The sequence below is a fragment of the Oncorhynchus mykiss genome, chromosome 25, assembly GCF_013265735.2.
Source record: "Oncorhynchus mykiss isolate Arlee chromosome 25, USDA_OmykA_1.1, whole genome shotgun sequence".
In the NCBI taxonomy this organism is placed as follows: domain Eukaryota; kingdom Metazoa; phylum Chordata; class Actinopteri; order Salmoniformes; family Salmonidae; genus Oncorhynchus; species Oncorhynchus mykiss.
Genome location: NC_048589.1, coordinates 14,671,426 through 14,691,006, shown reverse-complemented (window position 1 = coordinate 14,691,006; position 19,581 = coordinate 14,671,426). Strand labels below are relative to the sequence as shown.

Genomic DNA, 19,581 nt, shown 5'->3' with positions numbered 1-19,581 from the left:
TCACACACGCTTTTTCAGTTCTGCCTACACATTTTCTGTAGGATTGAGGTCAGGGCTTTGTGATGGCCACTCCAATACCTTGACTTTGTTTTCCTTAAGCCATTTTGCCACAACTTTGGAAGTACGCTTGGGGTCATTGTCCATTTGGAAGACCCATTTGCGACCACGCTTTAACCTGTTATGGCTGCAATCCCGATACCGGGATCGATATGACAACTACCAGTGAAAATAGAGGGCGCCAAATTCAAACCACATCTCAAACCATTTCGACCATCAATGACTGGAACGAATTGCAAAAATCACTGAAGCTGGAGACTTATATCTCCCTCACTAACTTTAAGCATCATCTGTCAGAGCAGCTTACCGATCACTGTACCTGTACACAGCCCATCTGTAAATAGCCCACCCAACTACCTCATCCCCATATTGTTATTTATTTTTGCTCTTTTGCACTCCAGTATCTCTACTTGCACATCATCATCTTCACATCTATCACTCCAGTGTTAATAGCTAATTTGTTATTATTTCGCCACTGTGGCCTATTTGTTGCCTTACCTCCCTAATCGTACTACATTTGCACACACTGTATATAGATTTTTCTATTGTGTTATTGACTGTACGTTTGTTTATCCCATGTGTAACTCAGTGTTGTTGTTTAAGTCGCACTGCTTTGCTTTATCTTGGCCAGGTCGCAGTTGTAAATGAGAACTTGTTCTCAACTGGCCTACCTGGTTAAATAAAGGTGAAATAAAAAATATATATATAAAAAAAATACTATAACACTACCAAAATACACATCTGACTTTGTAGCCTTTGTGAGTTTGTTGGCAAGTAGGTTGATTTTACTTCTGTGGAAGTTGCCCTCTCCTCACTCTCATGTGTGGATTAAAGATGTCTTACACTTTAGTAAATTGGAGAAGATAAAATATACCCTACGGGGGTTTTTTCTGCCAATTCTACCGAATGTGGCAACCTTTCTTTACCTATGTAGAGACACTGCAATTTCCCTCTACTCTACAGTAAACTGCCTACCTAAGCTTTGTATTTAATGGATTTACTTTTGTGAGTGTTTAATATTAGCCTGTGTTATTATTATAATTCTTCTTTTCGTTTTGAAGACTAGCCATGTTTTATTTTTTTTGTGCACTTTTTTGTTTTTAAATGTATGTTTTGTTTTGAAAGTATTACTTAAGTATTTGATATATTCATGTGGGTGTATACATTTCTACCTCATTCAAGAAGCATGTTCCTATGGTATATTGAATGTATAAAACAACAAGTTTAATGTAATCTATTTCAAACATTGTTTACTGTAACTGTGAAAGTAAATACCAATAAAAAGTTACAAAAAATAAATAATAATAAGTATCTCGGTCTCGATGCGATGGAGATGATGGCAAGGGATGAAAGTCGTCCTTTTTGACCGGATGCTGTTGTGGCTGGTATAGTGAGGACCAGCTGCATTAACTTTGTCACCTCTGGGATTTGTCTCGTACCATTTGTGAACTGTGCAATCCAACAAGATCAGCCTTAAGTCTAACGAATACTTGGCATATTTGGACAGGTTCTCGTTTGCCGGTGTCAAACTTTTGTGACATTGTTTAGATTTTATTCCAGGTCACTAAGGAAATTAAGTTCACCAAAGTGCTCAAACCTGGCTCTCATCTGAAAATTGTTATTGTCCAGTATTTTGTAGTAAATTCACCCCGTTTACTACGAGTTTCGCTTTCTGCCAGGCCCAGTTCATTGCATTTCTGCTCGAATCACTCATAGAAACTATCAAAGTCTTGTCGCTGCAGAAACTCATATCCATCACTTTGTTCTGCAGAACATGGAAGTGCACGTCAGTGTAATTGAAAATCCCTACCATAGGTAGAATGTGTAGCATGAATTAGCTAGGGCTTTCAAAATCACGGTTCTCTTTTACCTTGGCCTTGTGCATGCTGATGTTCAATCTCCGTTGTTCATTCAATGCCAGATCTATCCGTGAGCTGCCAAATGTCTTAAGAGCTATCTGGCTTTGGATGTTAGACACCGATTTCACATGCTTGTTGAGTGCTATAGGCAGTAGCTGTCTCTTGTCTGCACGCTGTCGCTGGTGGAGAACAGCAGACGGGAAGCGGTAGAGTTGGCTGCTAGCAGCGCAGCCACAGAGCCAGTCTTTCCGTTGATAACAATCAGATTGAAATGACCGGGTTATTTTCTGTCCCTTCCTTTGATGTCGGTCCCTAAGCTCAGGTGTTGGTCTTCTATTCCTTATCACCCCCGGTTAAGCTAGAAAATCAACTTTAAAAACTGTTTCCGATGCAATATGCCATTCTGATCAGCTTACTTTAACTAGTAGTAAAATGAACGTAATAGCCAAAAGGCGGCTGATGACGTATGACGTCCGGCCTGTCCTCCTGCCTGTCCCATTACTTTTTTCACACCAATACGCATTCACCTGTATCATTTGAGTGCAATAATGAATGGGACATATTGCCACATGAAAGACAGCGAAGCTCTCTGCCTGCCTTTTGGGGTCCGTTAGCTGGCAGTATGTGGTAGAAACACGCATGCGCAAGTCATGCCTTGCATTGAGTTTGGAGTTTAAAGGGCTGGAGAAAGACACACAGCGAGGCTGCCTTTCCCCTGGCCTCATTGTGTACTGTACCAGATTCCTGCAGATGTGGGTAGTAAGAACTAGTTCAGAAATTGATTTTATTATGGAGAAAAACATGATGACAAAATGATTATTGATAATATATATATATATAAAAAATAATTGTTTATTCATTTTCACAGGGTAGGCACTGACCACACCTCACTGCAGTGTTCCTTGGGTTGAATTAATGCCATTTGTTTAGCACTTTCCCTCAAACTCTTGTTTCCCTCTGCAGTAGACCTCCCTATGTGAGGTCCACAGCCCTCCACACCTCTTCTGGACCCAGTCCCCTGCCCCCTTTCTCCACCACACCCACCCCTCCTCCTCCTCCTCCTCTCCAACCTCCCCACCCCAACTACAACACCCCTCATTCTCAGCAACACGGGTAGGTCAACCAAGCACCATCTCCAAACCACTAACCCTAACCTGTCACTGTTCATCCTGAAAATGTGCTCATTTGATGCTCATTATGGGTGATATTGCACCTACCTGACACCTACACTAATCTGGCCAAAGATAGCATCACTGGCTGAAATTGCTCATGAGGGATTTCACTGGTTGAATAACTGCTAACCTGTATTTAGCTTTCTGTTGCCAACTCTTGCTAAATTTGCATGGCTTTCTTAACTCCCTTTCAACCCCCAAGCAATATGTTGTTTTGAGCAAATCTGGAGGTTTCAACCCTCTTGAGATTCATTAGGTTTAGTTTGTTCAGACGCCAGCCATAACTTTTTGATGACCACCACAGTGCTTCATTCATCTCATGGTGGGATATCAGAACTCTAAATAGAACTATAGACAACGGCCTGCCAGTTTCAGTTGAATCTCGACCTCACTCATAAGTAATATCACAAACAAACAAACAAAGAGTTCCCTTACGTGGCTTTCTTTTGAGAGTGAAACAGAGAGTCAGCATCATCCCCAAGTGTGTTAATAATGACAAATGAATCCCTCTCCATGTTGAATTGGTTAACATGCATTTCTCTGTGGCGAGAGCGCCCACCATGGTCGACGGTGATGCATCATGGGGCCGGTTGGCATTTGGAGAATCCTGTCTGTGTCTGCATTGGTTGACACTGTGATTAATGGTCAGGAGAGCGCTGCAGACAGACTATGTAAATGCTGAAGGAGCCATTAACAGACATCTTCACTGTCAATAAGAAGTGGCACAACATGATGCATACTGCTGGGGCACATCACAAAGCCTGTCAATCTCCACTGCCATTCTACCAGACACCCAGACATAGGCCCACGGTGAGAGAGGCTGGCAGGAGAGGGCGGGAGGGTGGGAGGCATTGTCTTTGCCTAACTGACTCTCTTAACCACTCCACCACAGTTTTTCTGTCATCCTCACCTGTCCCCTCTTTCAGCACAGTTACTCCCTCCCTCCCTCCCTCCCTCCCTCCCTCCCTCCCTCCCTCCCTCCCTCCCTCCCTCCCTCCCTCCCTCCCTCCCTCCCTCCCTCCCTCCCTCCCTCCCTCCCTCCCTCCGCCCTCTCCTCTTTCTTTCTCATCACCACTCATCCAGGCCTTCAGAAATGGTCTCTTCCAGTTGCTCTCCTAGTCCATATTATAGCATACACACAGTTGAAGTCTGAAGTTTACATACACTCCACAGATTTCTTGTTAACAAACTATAGTTTTGGCAAGTCGGTTCGGACATCTACTTTGTGCACGACACAAGTAATTTTTCCAACAATTGTTTACAGACAGATTATTTCACAATTCCAGTGGGTCAGAAGTTTACATACACTCAATTAGTATTTGGTAGCATTGCCTTTAAATTGTTTAACTTGGGTCAAACGTTTCAGGTAGACTTCCACAAGCTTCCCACAATAAGTTGGGTGAATTTTGATAAATATAAAGCTGAAATAAATCATTCTCTCTACTATTATTCTGACATTTCACATTCTTAAAATAAAGTGCTGATCCTAACTGACCTAAGACAGGAAATGTTTACTCGTATTAATGTCAGGAATTGTGAAAAACTGAATTTAAATGTACTTGGCTAATCTGTATATAAACTTCCGACTTCAACTGTACTTACATACATGCTGTGAATACTAGGTCCCCCTCCATAGAAAGGCACTGTATGAAAATACTTTGTGTCTCTCAGTTTGTCCCTAGATGTGGAGATGGTCGGCAAGTAGCCTGCCTAGTGGTTAGAGCGTTGGCCTAGTAACTGAAAGGTTGCAAGATTGAATCCCCAAGCTGACAAGGTAAAAATCTGTCATTCTGCCACTGAACAAGGCAGTTAACCCACTGTTCCTAGGCTGTCATTGAAAATAAGAATGTGTTATTAACTGACTTGCCTAGTTAAATAAAGGTATACAAAAAACAAATGGTCTGATGGTGGCTGAGAATGCAATTAGTGCTGTCTGATGGAAACAGAGAGGGAAGGAGAGAGTGTGTGTGTCTACGTGTGTGTGTGTGTTAGAGGGCAGCTCTACTGACTCTTCCAGCTGACTTTGAGGAGGCAGAGAGCTGACAGCCCCCTGCTCTGCGGCTGCACGTGCATGGTGTTGCCATGGAGAAAACAGGAAGGGAAGGCAGGGGGACCGATTTAGGAGGATTGTGGACCTCCCTCCCACATCTCCTATTGTTTATCTCTGTTTCTCAACCCTTGTTCTGTTTTGTTCTCGTCCTCTGAACAGCTGAGGAAGATTAAGGGGAAATTGGAGCGAGCTGAAGGCTCTGAATCACTGTGTTTAGTGTTTACTCTTTTATAGTCCTGATTCTGATCGGAGAGCAGCATTGTGAAACATTTAAACCTCTTGTTGTCTGTCTGAAAACAAGCGGCCAACAGCCTGAACCTTGTCCCTGGGCTCGACTACTCCAGATTCATTACGCAGAGTGAAAAGAATGCCGAACGAGCAGAGCAAGGCCACTATGATATCCTGTGGTTGGAGAGGATCTATGATTACATCTAGATAAGTGTGATGGGGATGCTAGCTAGTGCTTTCCCCAGTCCTCAGAGATGTTCCCTTAAGTGATTTGAATTATACATGATTTCCCATTTTCATGATCAAATCACCAAAACACCCATACTTGGTCTGATTGGCTGACATTTAGAATAATGTTATGTTTGTATCTTAAAGACTGTAAACTTGCTGTCAGTAATGTAAGTCTATCAAAGGCACTTGGGTTTGAATCGGGTTATGTTGAGGTTTTAAGTTGAGATGATACCTTTGCACGACTTGTGACTTGGTTTGGATCAATGATTGGAAATAGGAGTAAAGTCTCTTGAGTGAACACTGGTGTTGGGAATTGGAGAACAGAACCAGAGAGTAAGTATTAGGAAGCTAGGTGTTCTCCTGGCTCTGCTGGCTGAAGACAGAAAGTATTTTTTCAAATGACTTTGGTAGCTGTCCCTGGAGCTACAGAAACACGGCTTGTAGAAAATAAGCACTTAGAGAAAAGCATGTTTAAAAGAAAAATAAATTAAAGAAATGGAAAGAGAGAAAGCGAGAGAGAAGAGCGCTTAGGGGTAAATCCTCGCCAAATAATTCATTTCTGACCTCCTTAGTAAGTAAATTTACCAAATAAATAAGAGCTGCTTGAATGTCAAGAATGCATTGCTGTTGCCGCCAGCGTTGTGGCTCACAGGCAGCCTTGGCATCAGCTCCAGCTAGGCTTTAATAAATGGCTTCTCTCCCTTCAGAACTGTTTGATGTAAGGGAGAGGGGGGCTTTTCTCAGGATTGAATGTGTTAAAAGGCTGTCCTTTCATTCATTGTTTATTTTTGATTCTGTTTGGGTTGAGTCAGGTAGGCAGGCGCTAGCTGAGCTGGCTGCTTGGAATGGAGCTGTGGCTGAGAGGGAGCTTCCTTGAGAGCAGATTGTGCCCATATATAATTCATATTGTTCATACCCTCCCACTGACTACACCATGCAGACCCCCCCCCCCCCTCTCTCTTTCTCTCTCCCTCTCTCTCTCTTTTTTTCTTTCTCTCTCCCTCTCTCTCTTTCTCTCTCTTTCTCTCTCTTTCTCTCTCCCTCTCTCTCTCCCCCCCCCCTCTCTCTCTCTCTCTCTTTCTCTCTCTCTCTCTCTCTCTTTTTCTCTCCCGCTCTCTCTCTTTCTCTCTCTTTCTTTCTTTCTTTCTTTCTTTATTTCTCTCTCTCTCTCTCTCTCTCTCTCTCCCTCTCACCAGGCAGGGTTGTTGGAGGGTGGTGGGGCTGGGTAATGATAGGGTCTGGATGGTGGCAGTACCTTAGTACCCCTATTTTCTCCTGCCACACAGAATTCACTCCCTGTTGTATCAGTGAGTGTTTGCAGTGGACAGGCAGGAAGGGGACTTTGACACTGGCACTGTAGTGCTGGTCTGGCATGGAGCTGTGTGTGTGACTGCAGCTGGCTGTCTGGCACCCGGTAACCATGGCAGCCCTTGGCAACGGCCCTCTCTCCCTTTCTCTCCCCAGCCGTGCTCAGAGACAGGCCTCCTCAGATGTCCTTCACACATGTGGACAGAATACTAAGGACAGACAGCAGAGTTCCATGCAGGGGGATGAGGGGAGACAGAGAGACAGGCAGGCAGGGAGGGTGACAAGACTGGGACTGGGACTGACTACAGGGCTAGTCATTTAAATATAACAGTGATTACTAATCAATTTATCTGCTGAAGTGATTCAAAGCACATATTATTTCCCTCAGAATATTTCAAGAGGCTCTAAATGTGGCTAACACCCCATGAGAGCATTACTCATAATGGTTTGCGCTGGTAGTAATGTTTTCTGCCTATCTTGTTTCTGGGCTAAAACTAAATCCACATTTTATGGTTTATTTTATTCGTTTTTCCTGACTTCATCTGGCCATATTCATGTTACAACTTGCTGGCTCACAGATTCAATTGAAAGCAGTGTCAAATCAGCAGTATCTTTTTGAGAAGCAGAGCACAACAACACAGCTGTGTTCTCCCACACAACACAATGAGAGAGAGAGAGAGAGAGAGAGAGAGAGAGAGAGAGAGAGAGAGAGAGAGAGAGAGAGAGAACAAAAACAATAGAGGGTGGGGCTGGGTTTTATCCTTCTCAATTAGAGGAGCTCAGATTCCCCTCAACCGTCCCCTAGCTCAGCTAGCTCAGCTCACGATACAATGATTACACTACAATGACGACTGGATGGTACAGCCTGCGCTGTGAGCTGGAAATACGCCCCCCACAGTCTCACCCGGGACACACTCCCTCTCTCTTCACTATCTTTTCCTCTCTCTGCTCTCTCATCTCTCTATTTATCCTCTCCCTCTTGTTTTTCTCCTTTTCGCTTTCTCCCACTCCCCTCTTGCTGCGTTTCGCCTCTCTTTCCCTCTCCATCCTTCCGCCTCTCCCTCCCTTTCTGCTTTCCCATCGTTCTCTGCGGCAACAGGTTTTTTTTCCCCCAGCGAAGGTGCCCGAGAGCAAGATAAATGTGCTGTGCCTTTTTTGATAGCAGCACATGCATACATTAAGTGTGATTAAACGGCCTGCGTTCCCTCCATCAAGTGTTTCCTAATGGGCTTTTTTTATTACATGAATTTGTAATAATGGACTAGCCCCACAGTCGAACTCCACTTTCTTGTTGTTGTTGATGTTTTTTATTACATTATTCTCGTCAGCACAGGCGCTGGGATTTTTGTTGTATGTGGGGCGATGTAGGGTGTGGATGCAGTAGGGAGAAATAGCACTTTACGGAACTGAAGCGATATACTCCGACCCGAGGTGGCAATGTCACCATGTTAGCTACCGATTGTGTTGAATTCTTTGAAGTAACAGACAGTACCCAATGATACCACATTATTTCCTTGGAAATACCCAGCAAATCCCATCGTAAAACAGTACTGTCAAACAAAGTGCTGCCAAGAAAACAGTCTATAACAGGCAGGATTTGATGGATATCAGTGTATGTTGTTGTCTGTGAGCCATGTTTTTTCCTGTGAGCCCAGGCCCATAGAGGGATTACATATGTATCATCACACATGCTCTATGACTAATTACATCTGTGAGAGGATAAACCTCCCAATAATCTCAAACCCATCCCTCCTTCTGCCTGGTTAGTCACTGTCACACATCCAATACATTGTTGTCCTCCTCTGCTTGGGGAAGTTCAGCTCTTTTGACTGACTGACACAAATCCGGATTGAGTGTTTGCTTTGTTTTTTTGTCCTTGTGATCACAGTGTTGAGATGAATGTAGGATGTAGGATTGCCCTCCAGACAGAAAGGCAATTACTATGACCTTGTCAGTGTGGCATTTTAACACAACGCTACCCCCACTACTGCTACTGCTACTATTACTGTCAACCCTTTACGCCATGCTCCTTAAATACCCTTTCTAGTCTGCTCTACTCTCTCGCCACTTCAAGGAAATGATCCACAACAGATGAGGGGATCTTCTGTACTCCTACCCCTCTCTCTCTCACTCCCCCCTCTGCCACTTCTCTCACTCTCCTTTTCCTGTTCTCTCGTTATCCAAGGGATTATTTGGACCAGCAGGAAGTAGAGATGGTCCAACTGCTATCCATCCTGGTGCGATGTCTGTTGAGTTGGTACAGGGCTGGTACAGGGCTGGTACAGAGCTAGCATTGTACAGGGCCCAGGGTATGGAGCGGTGACAGTGACCGTCTGTCTGCTGTGTGTGACGCTGGTTCAGCAGGTTGCTGATAAGCCCTCTGATGTCCTCCCAACACGCCGTGATGCGACGAGGCAAGGAGAAAAGAACAGGATTGATTTCAGCCGTCGCCATAGCAACAAATAACATGATCCTTTCCAGAAGCACACCTTAATTAGTTAAATTATGACTTCATGGGGAGAGGAGGGAAGGAGGGAAGAGGGCTGAGGAGAGGAGGGGTGAGGGATTTGCAAGGGATGAGAGGAAGGATAGGAGGATGAAACAGCTTTCAATTCGGCTGTGACTCACACACACTTGCTTTTAAAGAGAGATTCTGTTTTTTTCTACGAAATGCGCCCATACATTTTCAGGATGATGGTTTATACAGTACTGAAACGTATGGGTATATCCTCTACCTGGCATGGCCTTATAGCTTTGCAATAGAGGCAGAAAGTCTAATCTATTACGGAGTCTTTTCTACTACCATGTCAAAAGCCAACTAATTGCTCTCCACACCATGTAGCTGGGTCTTTCCTCTCTAACCAGCTCTTGTCTCTCTCTCTCTGTGTCCCAGACAGGGCAGCTACCCAGGCCCTAGCATAAACCAGATTGTGCCCTCCATCAACCAGTCACAGGGCAACAACTCAGGCATTGGCATGCCACAGGGTCCACCCTACAATATGCCACCCTCAGGTAAGACCTGGATAGGCCAACAAGGTACCCAACAGCAACCAAAGTAGTGAACAATTGTCTTAAATGGTTGTGAGATTAAGTTGAGTCTTCTATAGCCTTCAGTTTGACAGACTTCCAACAACAAATCAAATCGAATGTTATGTATCACATGCGTCGGATACAACTGGTGTAGACTTTACAGTTAAAGGCTTGCTGACAAACCTTTTTCCAATGATGCAGAGTAAAAATAATACAAAATAAATATATACAGTACCAGTCAAAAGTTTGGACAAATCTACTCATTCAAGGGTCATAGTGAAGAATAATAGTGAACATCAAAACTACAAAATGACACACATGATATCATGTATTAACCAAAAAGTGTTTAAACAAATCAAAATAGATTTTAGATTCTTCAAAGTAGCCACCCTTGATGACAGCTTTGCACACTCTTGGCATTCTCTTAGCATTCTCTCAACCAGCTTCATGATGTGGTCACCTTGAATGCATTTCAATTAACAGGTGTGCCTTGTTAAAAGTTAATTGTGGAATTTCTTTCCTTCTTAATGCGTTTGAGCCAATCAGTTGTGTTGTGACGAGGTGGGGGTGGTATATTATGGCAAGAACAGCTCAAATAAGAAGAAAAAAAACAACAGTCTGTCATTACTTTAAGACATGAAGGTCAGTCAATGAGGAACATTTCAAGAACTTTGAACGTTTCTTTAAGTGCAGTCGCAAAAACCATCAAGCGCTATGATGAAACTGGCTCTCGTGAGGACCGCCACAGGAAAGGAAGACCCAGAGTTACCTCTGCTGCAGAGGATAAGTTCATTAGAGTTACCAGCCTCAGAAATTGCAGCCCAAATAAATGCTTCACAGAGCTCAAGTAACAACTCAACTCACATCTCAACATCAACTGTTTAGAGAAGACTGCGTGAATCAGGCCTTCATGGTTGAATTGCTGCAAAGAAACCACTACTAAAGGACACCAATAAGAAGAGACTTGCTTGTGCCAAGAAATGTGTGCAATGGACATTAGACCAGCAAGTAAAAATGTGAGTCTTTTTGTTCCAACCGCCGTGTCTTTGTGAGCTGCAGAGTAGGTGAACGGATGATCTCCGCATGTGAGGTTCCCACCATGAAGCATGGAGGAGGAGGTGTGATGGTTTGGGGGTACTTTGCTGGTGACACTGTCAGTGATTTATTTAGAATTGAAGGCACACTTAACCAGCATGGCTACCACAGCATTCTGCAGCGATATGCCATCCCATCTGGTTTGCGCTTATCATTTGTTTTTCAACAGGACAATGACCCATACCTCCAGGCAGAGTAAGGGCTATTTGACCAAGAAGGAGAGTGATGGAGTGTTTCCGGGTGATGCAGCGGTCTAAGGCACTGCATCGCAGTGCTAGAGGCATCAATACAGACCCTGGTTCAATACCGGGCGGTGTCACATACCGGTCGTGATCGGAGTCCCATAGGGCGGGCGTTGTCTGGGTTCGGGGAGGGTTTGGCCAGGGTAGGTCGTCATTGTAAATGAGAATTTGTTCTTAACTGACTTGCCTAGTTAAATAAAGGTTAAATAAAACATATATACTGTGCCTTCGGAAAGTATTGAGACCCCTGGACTTTTTCCATATTTTGTTACATTACAACCATATTTTCTATAATGGGTTGGAAAAAAACACAGCAATCTACACACAATACCCCATAATGACACAACGAAAACAGGTTTTTAGACATTTTGCAAATGTTTTAAAAATAAATAACACATACCTTATTTACATCAGTATTCAGACCCATTGCTATAAGACACGAAGTTGAGCTCAGGTGTATCCTGTTTCCATTGATCATCCTTGAGATGTTTCTACAACTTCATTGGAGTCCACCTGTGGTAAATTTAATTGATTGGACATAATTTGGAAAGGCACACATCTGTCTATATAAGGTCCCACAGTTGTCAGAGCAAAAACCAAGCCACGAGGTCAAAGGAATTATCCGTAGAGTTCCAAGACAGGGTTGGGTCGAGGCACAGATCTGGGGAAGGGTACCAAAAACATTCTGCAGTATTGAAGGTCCCCAACAACACAGTGGCCTCCATCATTCTTAAATGGAAGAAGTTTGGAACCACCAAGACTCCTAGAGACTTCCCAGAGCTGGTCGCCTGGCCAAACTGAGCAATTGGAGGAGAAGGGCCTTGGTCAGGGAGGTAAACAAGAACCGGATGGTCACTCTGACAGAGCTATAGAGTTCCTCTGTGGAGATGGAAGAACCTTCCAGAATGACAACCATCTCTGCAGCACTCCACCAATCAGGCCTTTATGGTAGAGTGGCCAAACGGAAGCCACTCCTCAGTAAAAGGCACTTGACAGCCCTCTTGGAGTTTGCCAAAGGGAACCTAAAGACTCTCAGACCATGAGAAGCAAGATTCTCTGATCTGATGAAAATATTGAACTCTTTGGCCTGAATGCAACGGCAGGGACTGGGAGACTAGTCAGGATCGAGGGGAAGATGAACGGAGCAAAGTACAGAGAGGTCCTTGATGAAAACCTGCTCCAGAGAGCTCAGGACGTCAGACTGTGGGCAAGGTTCTTCCAACAGGACCACTACCCTAAGCACACAGTCAAGACAACTCAGGAGTGGCTTCAGGACAGGTCTCTGAATGAACTTGAGTGGCCTGGCCAAAGCCCGGACTTGAACCCGATCGAGCATCTCTGGAGAGACCTCAAAATAGCTGTGCAGCGATGCTCCCCATCCAACCTGACAGAGCTTGAGAGGATCTGCAGAGAAGAATGGGAGTAACTCCCCAAATACAGGTGTGCCAAGCTTGTAGCGTCATCCCCAAGAAGACTTGAGGCTGTCATCGCTGCCAAAGGTGCTTTAACAAAGTACAGAGTAAAGGGTCTGAATACTTGTGTAAATGTAATATTTCTGTATTTTTATTTTGTATACAGAGCTGGTTGCTGTTCTGAAGATGTTTTATTTCCTGCAGACAGCTCTGTTCTGTTATTTTTCTTGTTCCGTTGGCCCTCCTGAGAACAGATTAATGCAGTGTGCCCCTTTCTCCTGCTCTCTCTTGCCCTTCACCCCTCCACATTGTGCTAAACACACCTCGGAGAATGCAAGGCTCTATATGAAAAGAGCTTTCTGCTCAGCCTTACAAAACTAAATATCAGGCTGCATGACATTTGGAAGACTTCAAATGAATTAGAGTGCCAAGGTTCTTAAAAACTCATCTCAGCTGCCCCTGGGGTTGGTAAAAAGCTATTAGTTTCACATAGTGCTGAGCGCCGAGCTGAGAAATAAAGGGACAAACCTTGGGACTCTTGGCATGTAGGGACACTTTCTTCTCAATAGGAAAATGCTTATTCAGTCCACACTCGGAAAGTAGTCTTCAAGATATTATTCATTTCTACCAAGAACTTTTGAAAGATGTTACCTAAGATATCAAAAATGTTAATATCATCTTTACGTCTACCAGTTCATAAACATTGCGAGAGCAGAATTTATATTTGTGGTGCTGAAATACCTATTCAATGTTAGACAAAAGCGTAAGATATATAGTCAGCAAGGCCGAGAGAGTGCAATGGCTTTTCATTTAAAGGCTCTTTTTTTATCTCAAGCACTGCCTTCTTCATTTTTATTCGTTTATTTTGCCTTTATTCCTTTTGAGAAGAATCCCTGGAAGAGGACCTTGGAGATAGAAAGGACGTGTTCCATCTCCCCAGAGAGACAGACATTTTGATAATACTTTCTCCATTATCCAGAACTGTTCTTTGGCATCAGAACAGCTCATCATTTGGCTCTGTGTGCGCGTATTTCAGAGACAAGATGTAGCACAATGGCTACAATGACTAATACCCCCATCGACTCCTTATGTACATGCTATGTGAAGATTTCTCCTCATACACTAGGCCAGTGGTTCCCAAACTTCTTCAGTTACTGTCGCACAAACTGAATTTAGCTCTGCCCGGAGTAGCCCTGAAGTACCCACTCATGTACATTTAACCAGTAGACCTATGGTCTCATCAGTCTTCTCAAGTACCCCCTGTGGATAGACCAAGTACCCCCAGGTGTGAACATCCATTCATTATGCACTCATATGTTTCATTCAAAAGTTTGTCTGGTGCACTCATGATGCACCAATGCCAGAGCAGAGTAGAGTCCTTATTATCCCAGAGGGGCAATTCACTCATGATGCACCAATGCCAGAGCAGAGTAGAGTCCTTATTATCCCAGAGGGGCAATTCACTCATGATGCACCAATGCCAGAGCAGAGTAGAGTCCTTATTATCCCAGAGGGGCAATTCACTCATGATGCACCAATGCCAGAGCAGAGTAGAGTCCTTATTATCCCAGAGGGGCAATTCACTCATGATGCACCAATGCCAGAGCAGAGTAGAGTCCTTATTATCCCAGAGGGGCAATTCACTCATGATGCACCAATGCCAGAGCAGAGTAGAGTCCTTATTATCCCAGAGGGGCAATTCACTCATGATGCACCAATGTCAGAGCAGAGTAGAGTCCTTATTATCCCAGAGGGGCAATTCACTCATGATGCACCAATGCCAGAGCAGAGTAGAGTCCTTATTATCCCAGAGGGGCAATTAACTCATGATGCACCAATGCCAGAGCAGAGTAGAGTCCTTATTATCCCAGAGGGGCAATTCACTCATGATGCACCAATGTCAGAGCAGAGTAGAGTCCTTATTATCCCAGAGGGGCAATTCACTCATGATGCACCAATGCCAGAGCAGAGTAGAGTCCTTATTATCCCAGAGGGGCAATTCACTCATGATGCACCAATGCCAGAGCAGAGTAGAGTCCTTATTATCCCAGAGGGGCAATTCACTCATGATGCACCAATGCCAGAGCAGAGTAGAGTCCTTATTATCCCAGAGGGGCAATTCACTCATGATGCACCAATGCCAGAGCAGAGTAGAGTCCTTATTATCCCAGAGGGGCAATTCACTCATGATGCACCAATGCCAGAGCAGAGTAGAGTCCTTATTATCCCAGAGGGGCAATTCACTCATGATGCACCAATGCCAGAGCAGAGTAGAGTCCTTATTATCCCAGAGGGGCAATTCACTCATGATGCACCAATGCCAGAGCAGAGTAGAGTCCTTATTATCCCAGAGGGGCAATTCACTCATGATGCACCAATGCCTTTTAAATGATCAGTCCACTGCAAATCTGACTTTTAAAAGGGAATGTTCTGTTAACTTATGCCCAAATAATGTTGTTGACTCGTTCTATACTCGCGTATTTGTGGTCAAAGCATAAATTGGAGAGAAAAAAACACCAAAAAACACCTCAAACTTGTATCTCAAACAGACCGTTTATTTTTATTTTTTGCTATTTCCTCATAGAGTATGATGTCATACTCCTGTGGAGGATGAGCTGGCCATCAGCGGTCTAGAGGAGGATGAGCTGGCCAATCAGCGATCTATATTTTTTATGACCGGTATACGCCCACACCATTCTGTTGTTGTGGTACGCCCACTCCATTTCAACACAGAAAATCAGCTTTTTAACATACTTAAATAAAACATTTTGGAAGGAAAACTTTCACTCGCACTGTAAGTAATAACAGGTCATATTTCATAGAAATCTGTAAACACTGGAAATGTACTTTAAAATGTGTGAAAATCTTTAATTGATTCTTCCCTCCATTTTCTTCTGTGTAGGGCCCTTGGGGACGGCTGGGGATGGGATGGTGACTCCTGTTGGGAAGCAGAAAATGGATGGCAAGGAGGAGAGCATGCCCACCAATGAACCTCCCAGACCCAAGGTACAACCTCTCTCTCGCTCTCACTCACTCACTAATGAACCAAAGGCATCTGATCAGCATATGTTTTCTTGCCATGTTTAATAATTTGTTCAACACTTACAGTTCATAACGTCCTCTTGATTTGTTTTTGTCATCATCTCTGTTCCTTTTGATGTGTTGGCAGCTATAACTGCAAAGAGGTTGTTTAGAATCCTGCACACATCCACACACACTGTGCTTTCACTCCTCGCCACAGCCCAACCCACTATAATGCTGACTGCTCACTTCTCCCAAATGAAGCTCAGCTCAGCAACAGCTTTGCACTTTGGCTCTTTCCATTCCTGCCTTTTGGTTTTGCCCCCATCATTTCTGTGAAAAGCTCAGTCTTTGTTGATAGCAGTGGTGGGTGTTGAATTATTGAAGGCAGTCTGAGCTGTGTGAAGACCCCCAGAGCTCCCTTAAGAGATGATGTGTCTGTACTCTGTAGTAACAAGACAAGGCCTTAGTCTCCCTGCCCTGGCAGACAAGAGAGAGAGAGAGAGAGAGACCAGGGGAACCAGAGGCTTTCTACGAGAGAGAGATGGTTCTGCTGACATATGCAATCTGTCACTGAAACGCTCAAACACATACCTACCTGTACACAGAGCACTTGTTCCCTGCATTCTGAGTGGTCTTTCTTGCTGTGTCTCTCTTTCTGGTTTGCTGAGTGTTTTTGATGCATGCAGCTAATCGCAAGGGGGCCTTTTAGAACATACTCACTTTTTGTTCACACACGGTAGTGTTTGAGGTGAAGGAATGGGTGAGGAAAGAACAGAGCAATATGAAAAACAGAATCCAATCCACTCTGTCTCCACCACTAACACTCACCACAGGGCTCTCTCCCTCTCTCTGTGTATGTTACAGGATGGCTACAGTGGATCCCAGTGTGTCTCCCAGCCCACCACCCCTGGTGCCATGCCTGTCCCCTCTCCCCTGTCCCCCAGCCCAGCCAGCCTGTCCTCCTACCATGGGGATGACAGTGACAGCATCAGCAGCCCCGTCTGGCCAAAGACTCCCTCCAGCCCTGTATGTGACACTCTTCCTTACATTCCAACCAATATCTTCCAATGTTTTATTTGTTGTTGTTTTTTATCTTCAGTATGATGACTGATGTGAGTAGTTGTGCCAGTTTGCAAGGTTGGAGCTAATTCCACATATCTCTCCATCTCTTCCGAACTCAGAAGCCCAACTCGTCCACCATGACTAACGAGCAAATCACACGTCTGTATGATATGGGTGGGGAGCCGGAGAGGCGTGGCTGGGTGGACCGCTACCTGTCCTTTATGGAGGAGAGGGGTACACCTGTTCCCCACCTCCCTGCCGTGGGCAAGAAGCCCCTGGACCTCTACAGACTGTACATGGTGGTCAAGGAGATAGGGGGCCTGGCCATGGTGAGAGACAACCACTGAGTTCATTTCATTGTGTCTTACAGGACCGATAGACACTGCGAAGTGTTTTTCTCATGTATTGCAGGACAGAAATAATGTTGCGCTATACACTTTTGATGTGTTTGATTAGACTCGTCAGCATCACTTATCTGGTAGTCGCTTTGAAGTGGGACAAAGCAACTGGTTAGCAGTGACAAGCCAGGGTACATACAGCGGACGAACATGCCATTGTATTAATGCTCTGTCTCCTGTCTCTTGTCTCCCCATCCCCCCTCTCCTCCCTACCATCCTCTCCCCTCCAGGTGAACAAGAACAAGAAGTGGCGAGAGCTGTCCACTAGTCTGAGTGTTGGTACCTCCAGTAGCTCCGCCAGCTCTCTGAAGAAGCAGTACATCCAGTACCTGTTTGCCTATGAGTGTAAGGTGGAGCGGGGAGAGGAGCAGCCGGCCGACAGCAACACTGGGACTGGGGGGGACAACAGGAAGCAGGCCAAGTTGCAGCCGCCCTCTCCTGGTAATGACCGGTACTTATGATGATGATGATGACGGTGGTGGTGGGGGTGATAATGGCGTTGTGTAGACTAATTTTGGCATGTATTTGGAAGATTGAGACCTTTCATGCAAGCAGTGTGTACGGATGTCATGTAAAGGTTTGTGTGCCTTTTCGTGGACTGATCATGTGTCTTGCAAGAAAATAAAAACAAGGTTTCCTGAGGTTCCCCTGATATTATCACCAGTTATATAATACCTCTAGATATATGGCTGGATTTGATTACAGCATTAGACAGGTTAAGTAATAGGTAATAGGTAATGCTACTATGCTATTTATAAGACAAAGTATTTGTTTTGTATGTTGTCCCTGACACTGTGTTTCTAAGCACAATTACTACGCTCAGCTAAGGAGAAAGAGCTGGAGTGTAAAGGTTGCGCCTCTAATTCAGAGCGTTGATGAGAAAAGGGACCCTGACTTTTAAATAGAACACCAGCGCCTCACCCGCGTGAGTCACACCAGATTGCGTTTGCTAAGAGGGTGGAGAAGAGCACCTGCCTTCACCACACAAGCACACCACACCCACGCAGATGTAAAGGACATTACACTGCTTGCTTAGTGAGTGCCACTTCATTCTGATTTGGCCAACACTGAGGCTCAAACCCAGGACCTTGTCTTTTTCTAGCACACATGACCGCCCTCCCAAAGTGTCTTTCCAGTCCCGCCACGTGAAAAGCTAGCTATACGGTGGCGCAAGTGGGGACTCTTCAGGCTGATGTGTAAGTTTCACACATGCCCATGTGTTACACAGACACACACCTACTCTTGCATATGTCTGCATCCCAGCCTCTTAGCCACTTGATGGAGACATAACCTTCCGATATGAATATTTACCTTCATTTTGAGCCAGGTCAGTGTGTCTACACTGAACCAAAATAGAAACGCAACATGAAACAATTTCTAAGCTTTTACTGAGTTACAGTTCATATAAGGATTGAAATAAATGTATTAGGCCCTAATCTATGGATTTCACATGACTGGGAATACAGATATGCATCTGTTGGTTACAGATGCACTACATGACCAGAAGTATGTGGACACCTACATCTCATTCCAAAATCATGGGGATTAATATGGAGTTGGTCCCTCCTTTGCTGCTATAACAGGCTCCACTCTTCTGCGAATGCTTTCCACTAGATGTTGGAACCTTGCTGCGGGTTGATCAGGCTGTTGATTGTGGCCTGTGGAATGTTGTCGCACTCACTGGCTGTGTGAAGTTGCTGTATATTTGTGGGAACTGGAACACACTGTCATACACGTCAATACGGAGCATCCCAAACATGCTCAATGGGTGACATGTCTGGTGAGTATGCAGACCATAGAAGAACTGGGATATTTTCAGCTTCCTGGAATTTTGTACAGATCCTTGCGACATGGGGCTGTGCAACATGAAATGGCCCGACAATGAACTTCAGGATCTCGTCACGGTATATCTGTGCATTCAACTTGCCATCAATAAAATGCAATTGTGTTTGTTGTCCGTAGCTTATGCCTGCCCATACCATAACCCCACTGCCACCATGGGGCTGTATGTACACAACATTTACATCAGTAAACCGTTCGCCCACACAACGCCATACACACTGTCTGCCATCTGTATGGTACTGTTGAAACCGGGATTCATCCGTGTAGAGCACATTTCTCCAGCGTCCCAGTGGCCATCGAAGGTGAGCATTTTCCCACTGAAGTCAGTTACGACGCGTAACTGCAGTCAGGTCAAGACCCCGGTGAGGACAACGAGCACGCAGATGTGCTTCCCTGAGACTGTTTCTTACAGTTTGTGCAGAAATTATTCAGTTGTGCAATCCCAAAGTTTCCTTAGCTGTCTGGGTGGCTGGTCTCAGACAATCCTGCAGATGAAGAAGCCGGATGTCTAGGTCCTGGGCTGGTGTGGTTACACGTGATGTGCGGTTGTGAGGCCGGTTGGACGTACTAC

At 44.7% G+C, this 19,581-nt stretch overlaps 1 protein-coding gene across 2 annotated transcripts in view; it reads left to right on the top strand.

Annotated features, from left to right (window-relative positions):
• LOC110505402 (AT-rich interactive domain-containing protein 1B) overlaps positions 1-19,581 on the top strand; it is a 223,576-nt gene that overhangs the window by 191,035 nt on the left and 12,960 nt on the right. Inside the window, exons 9-14 of one of the 2 annotated variants that reach the window (XM_021584599.2) lie at positions 2,880-3,029; positions 9,799-9,917; positions 15,587-15,690; positions 16,573-16,734; positions 16,890-17,099; positions 17,399-17,609. In XM_021584599.2, the coding sequence (XP_021440274.2) occupies positions 2,880-3,029; positions 9,799-9,917; positions 15,587-15,690; positions 16,573-16,734; positions 16,890-17,099; positions 17,399-17,609 (956 nt within the window). The remainder of the gene's footprint in view (positions 1-2,879; positions 3,030-9,798; positions 9,918-15,586; positions 15,691-16,572; positions 16,735-16,889; positions 17,100-17,398; positions 17,610-19,581) is intronic. The other variant, XM_036962211.1, reaches the window with a different exon arrangement.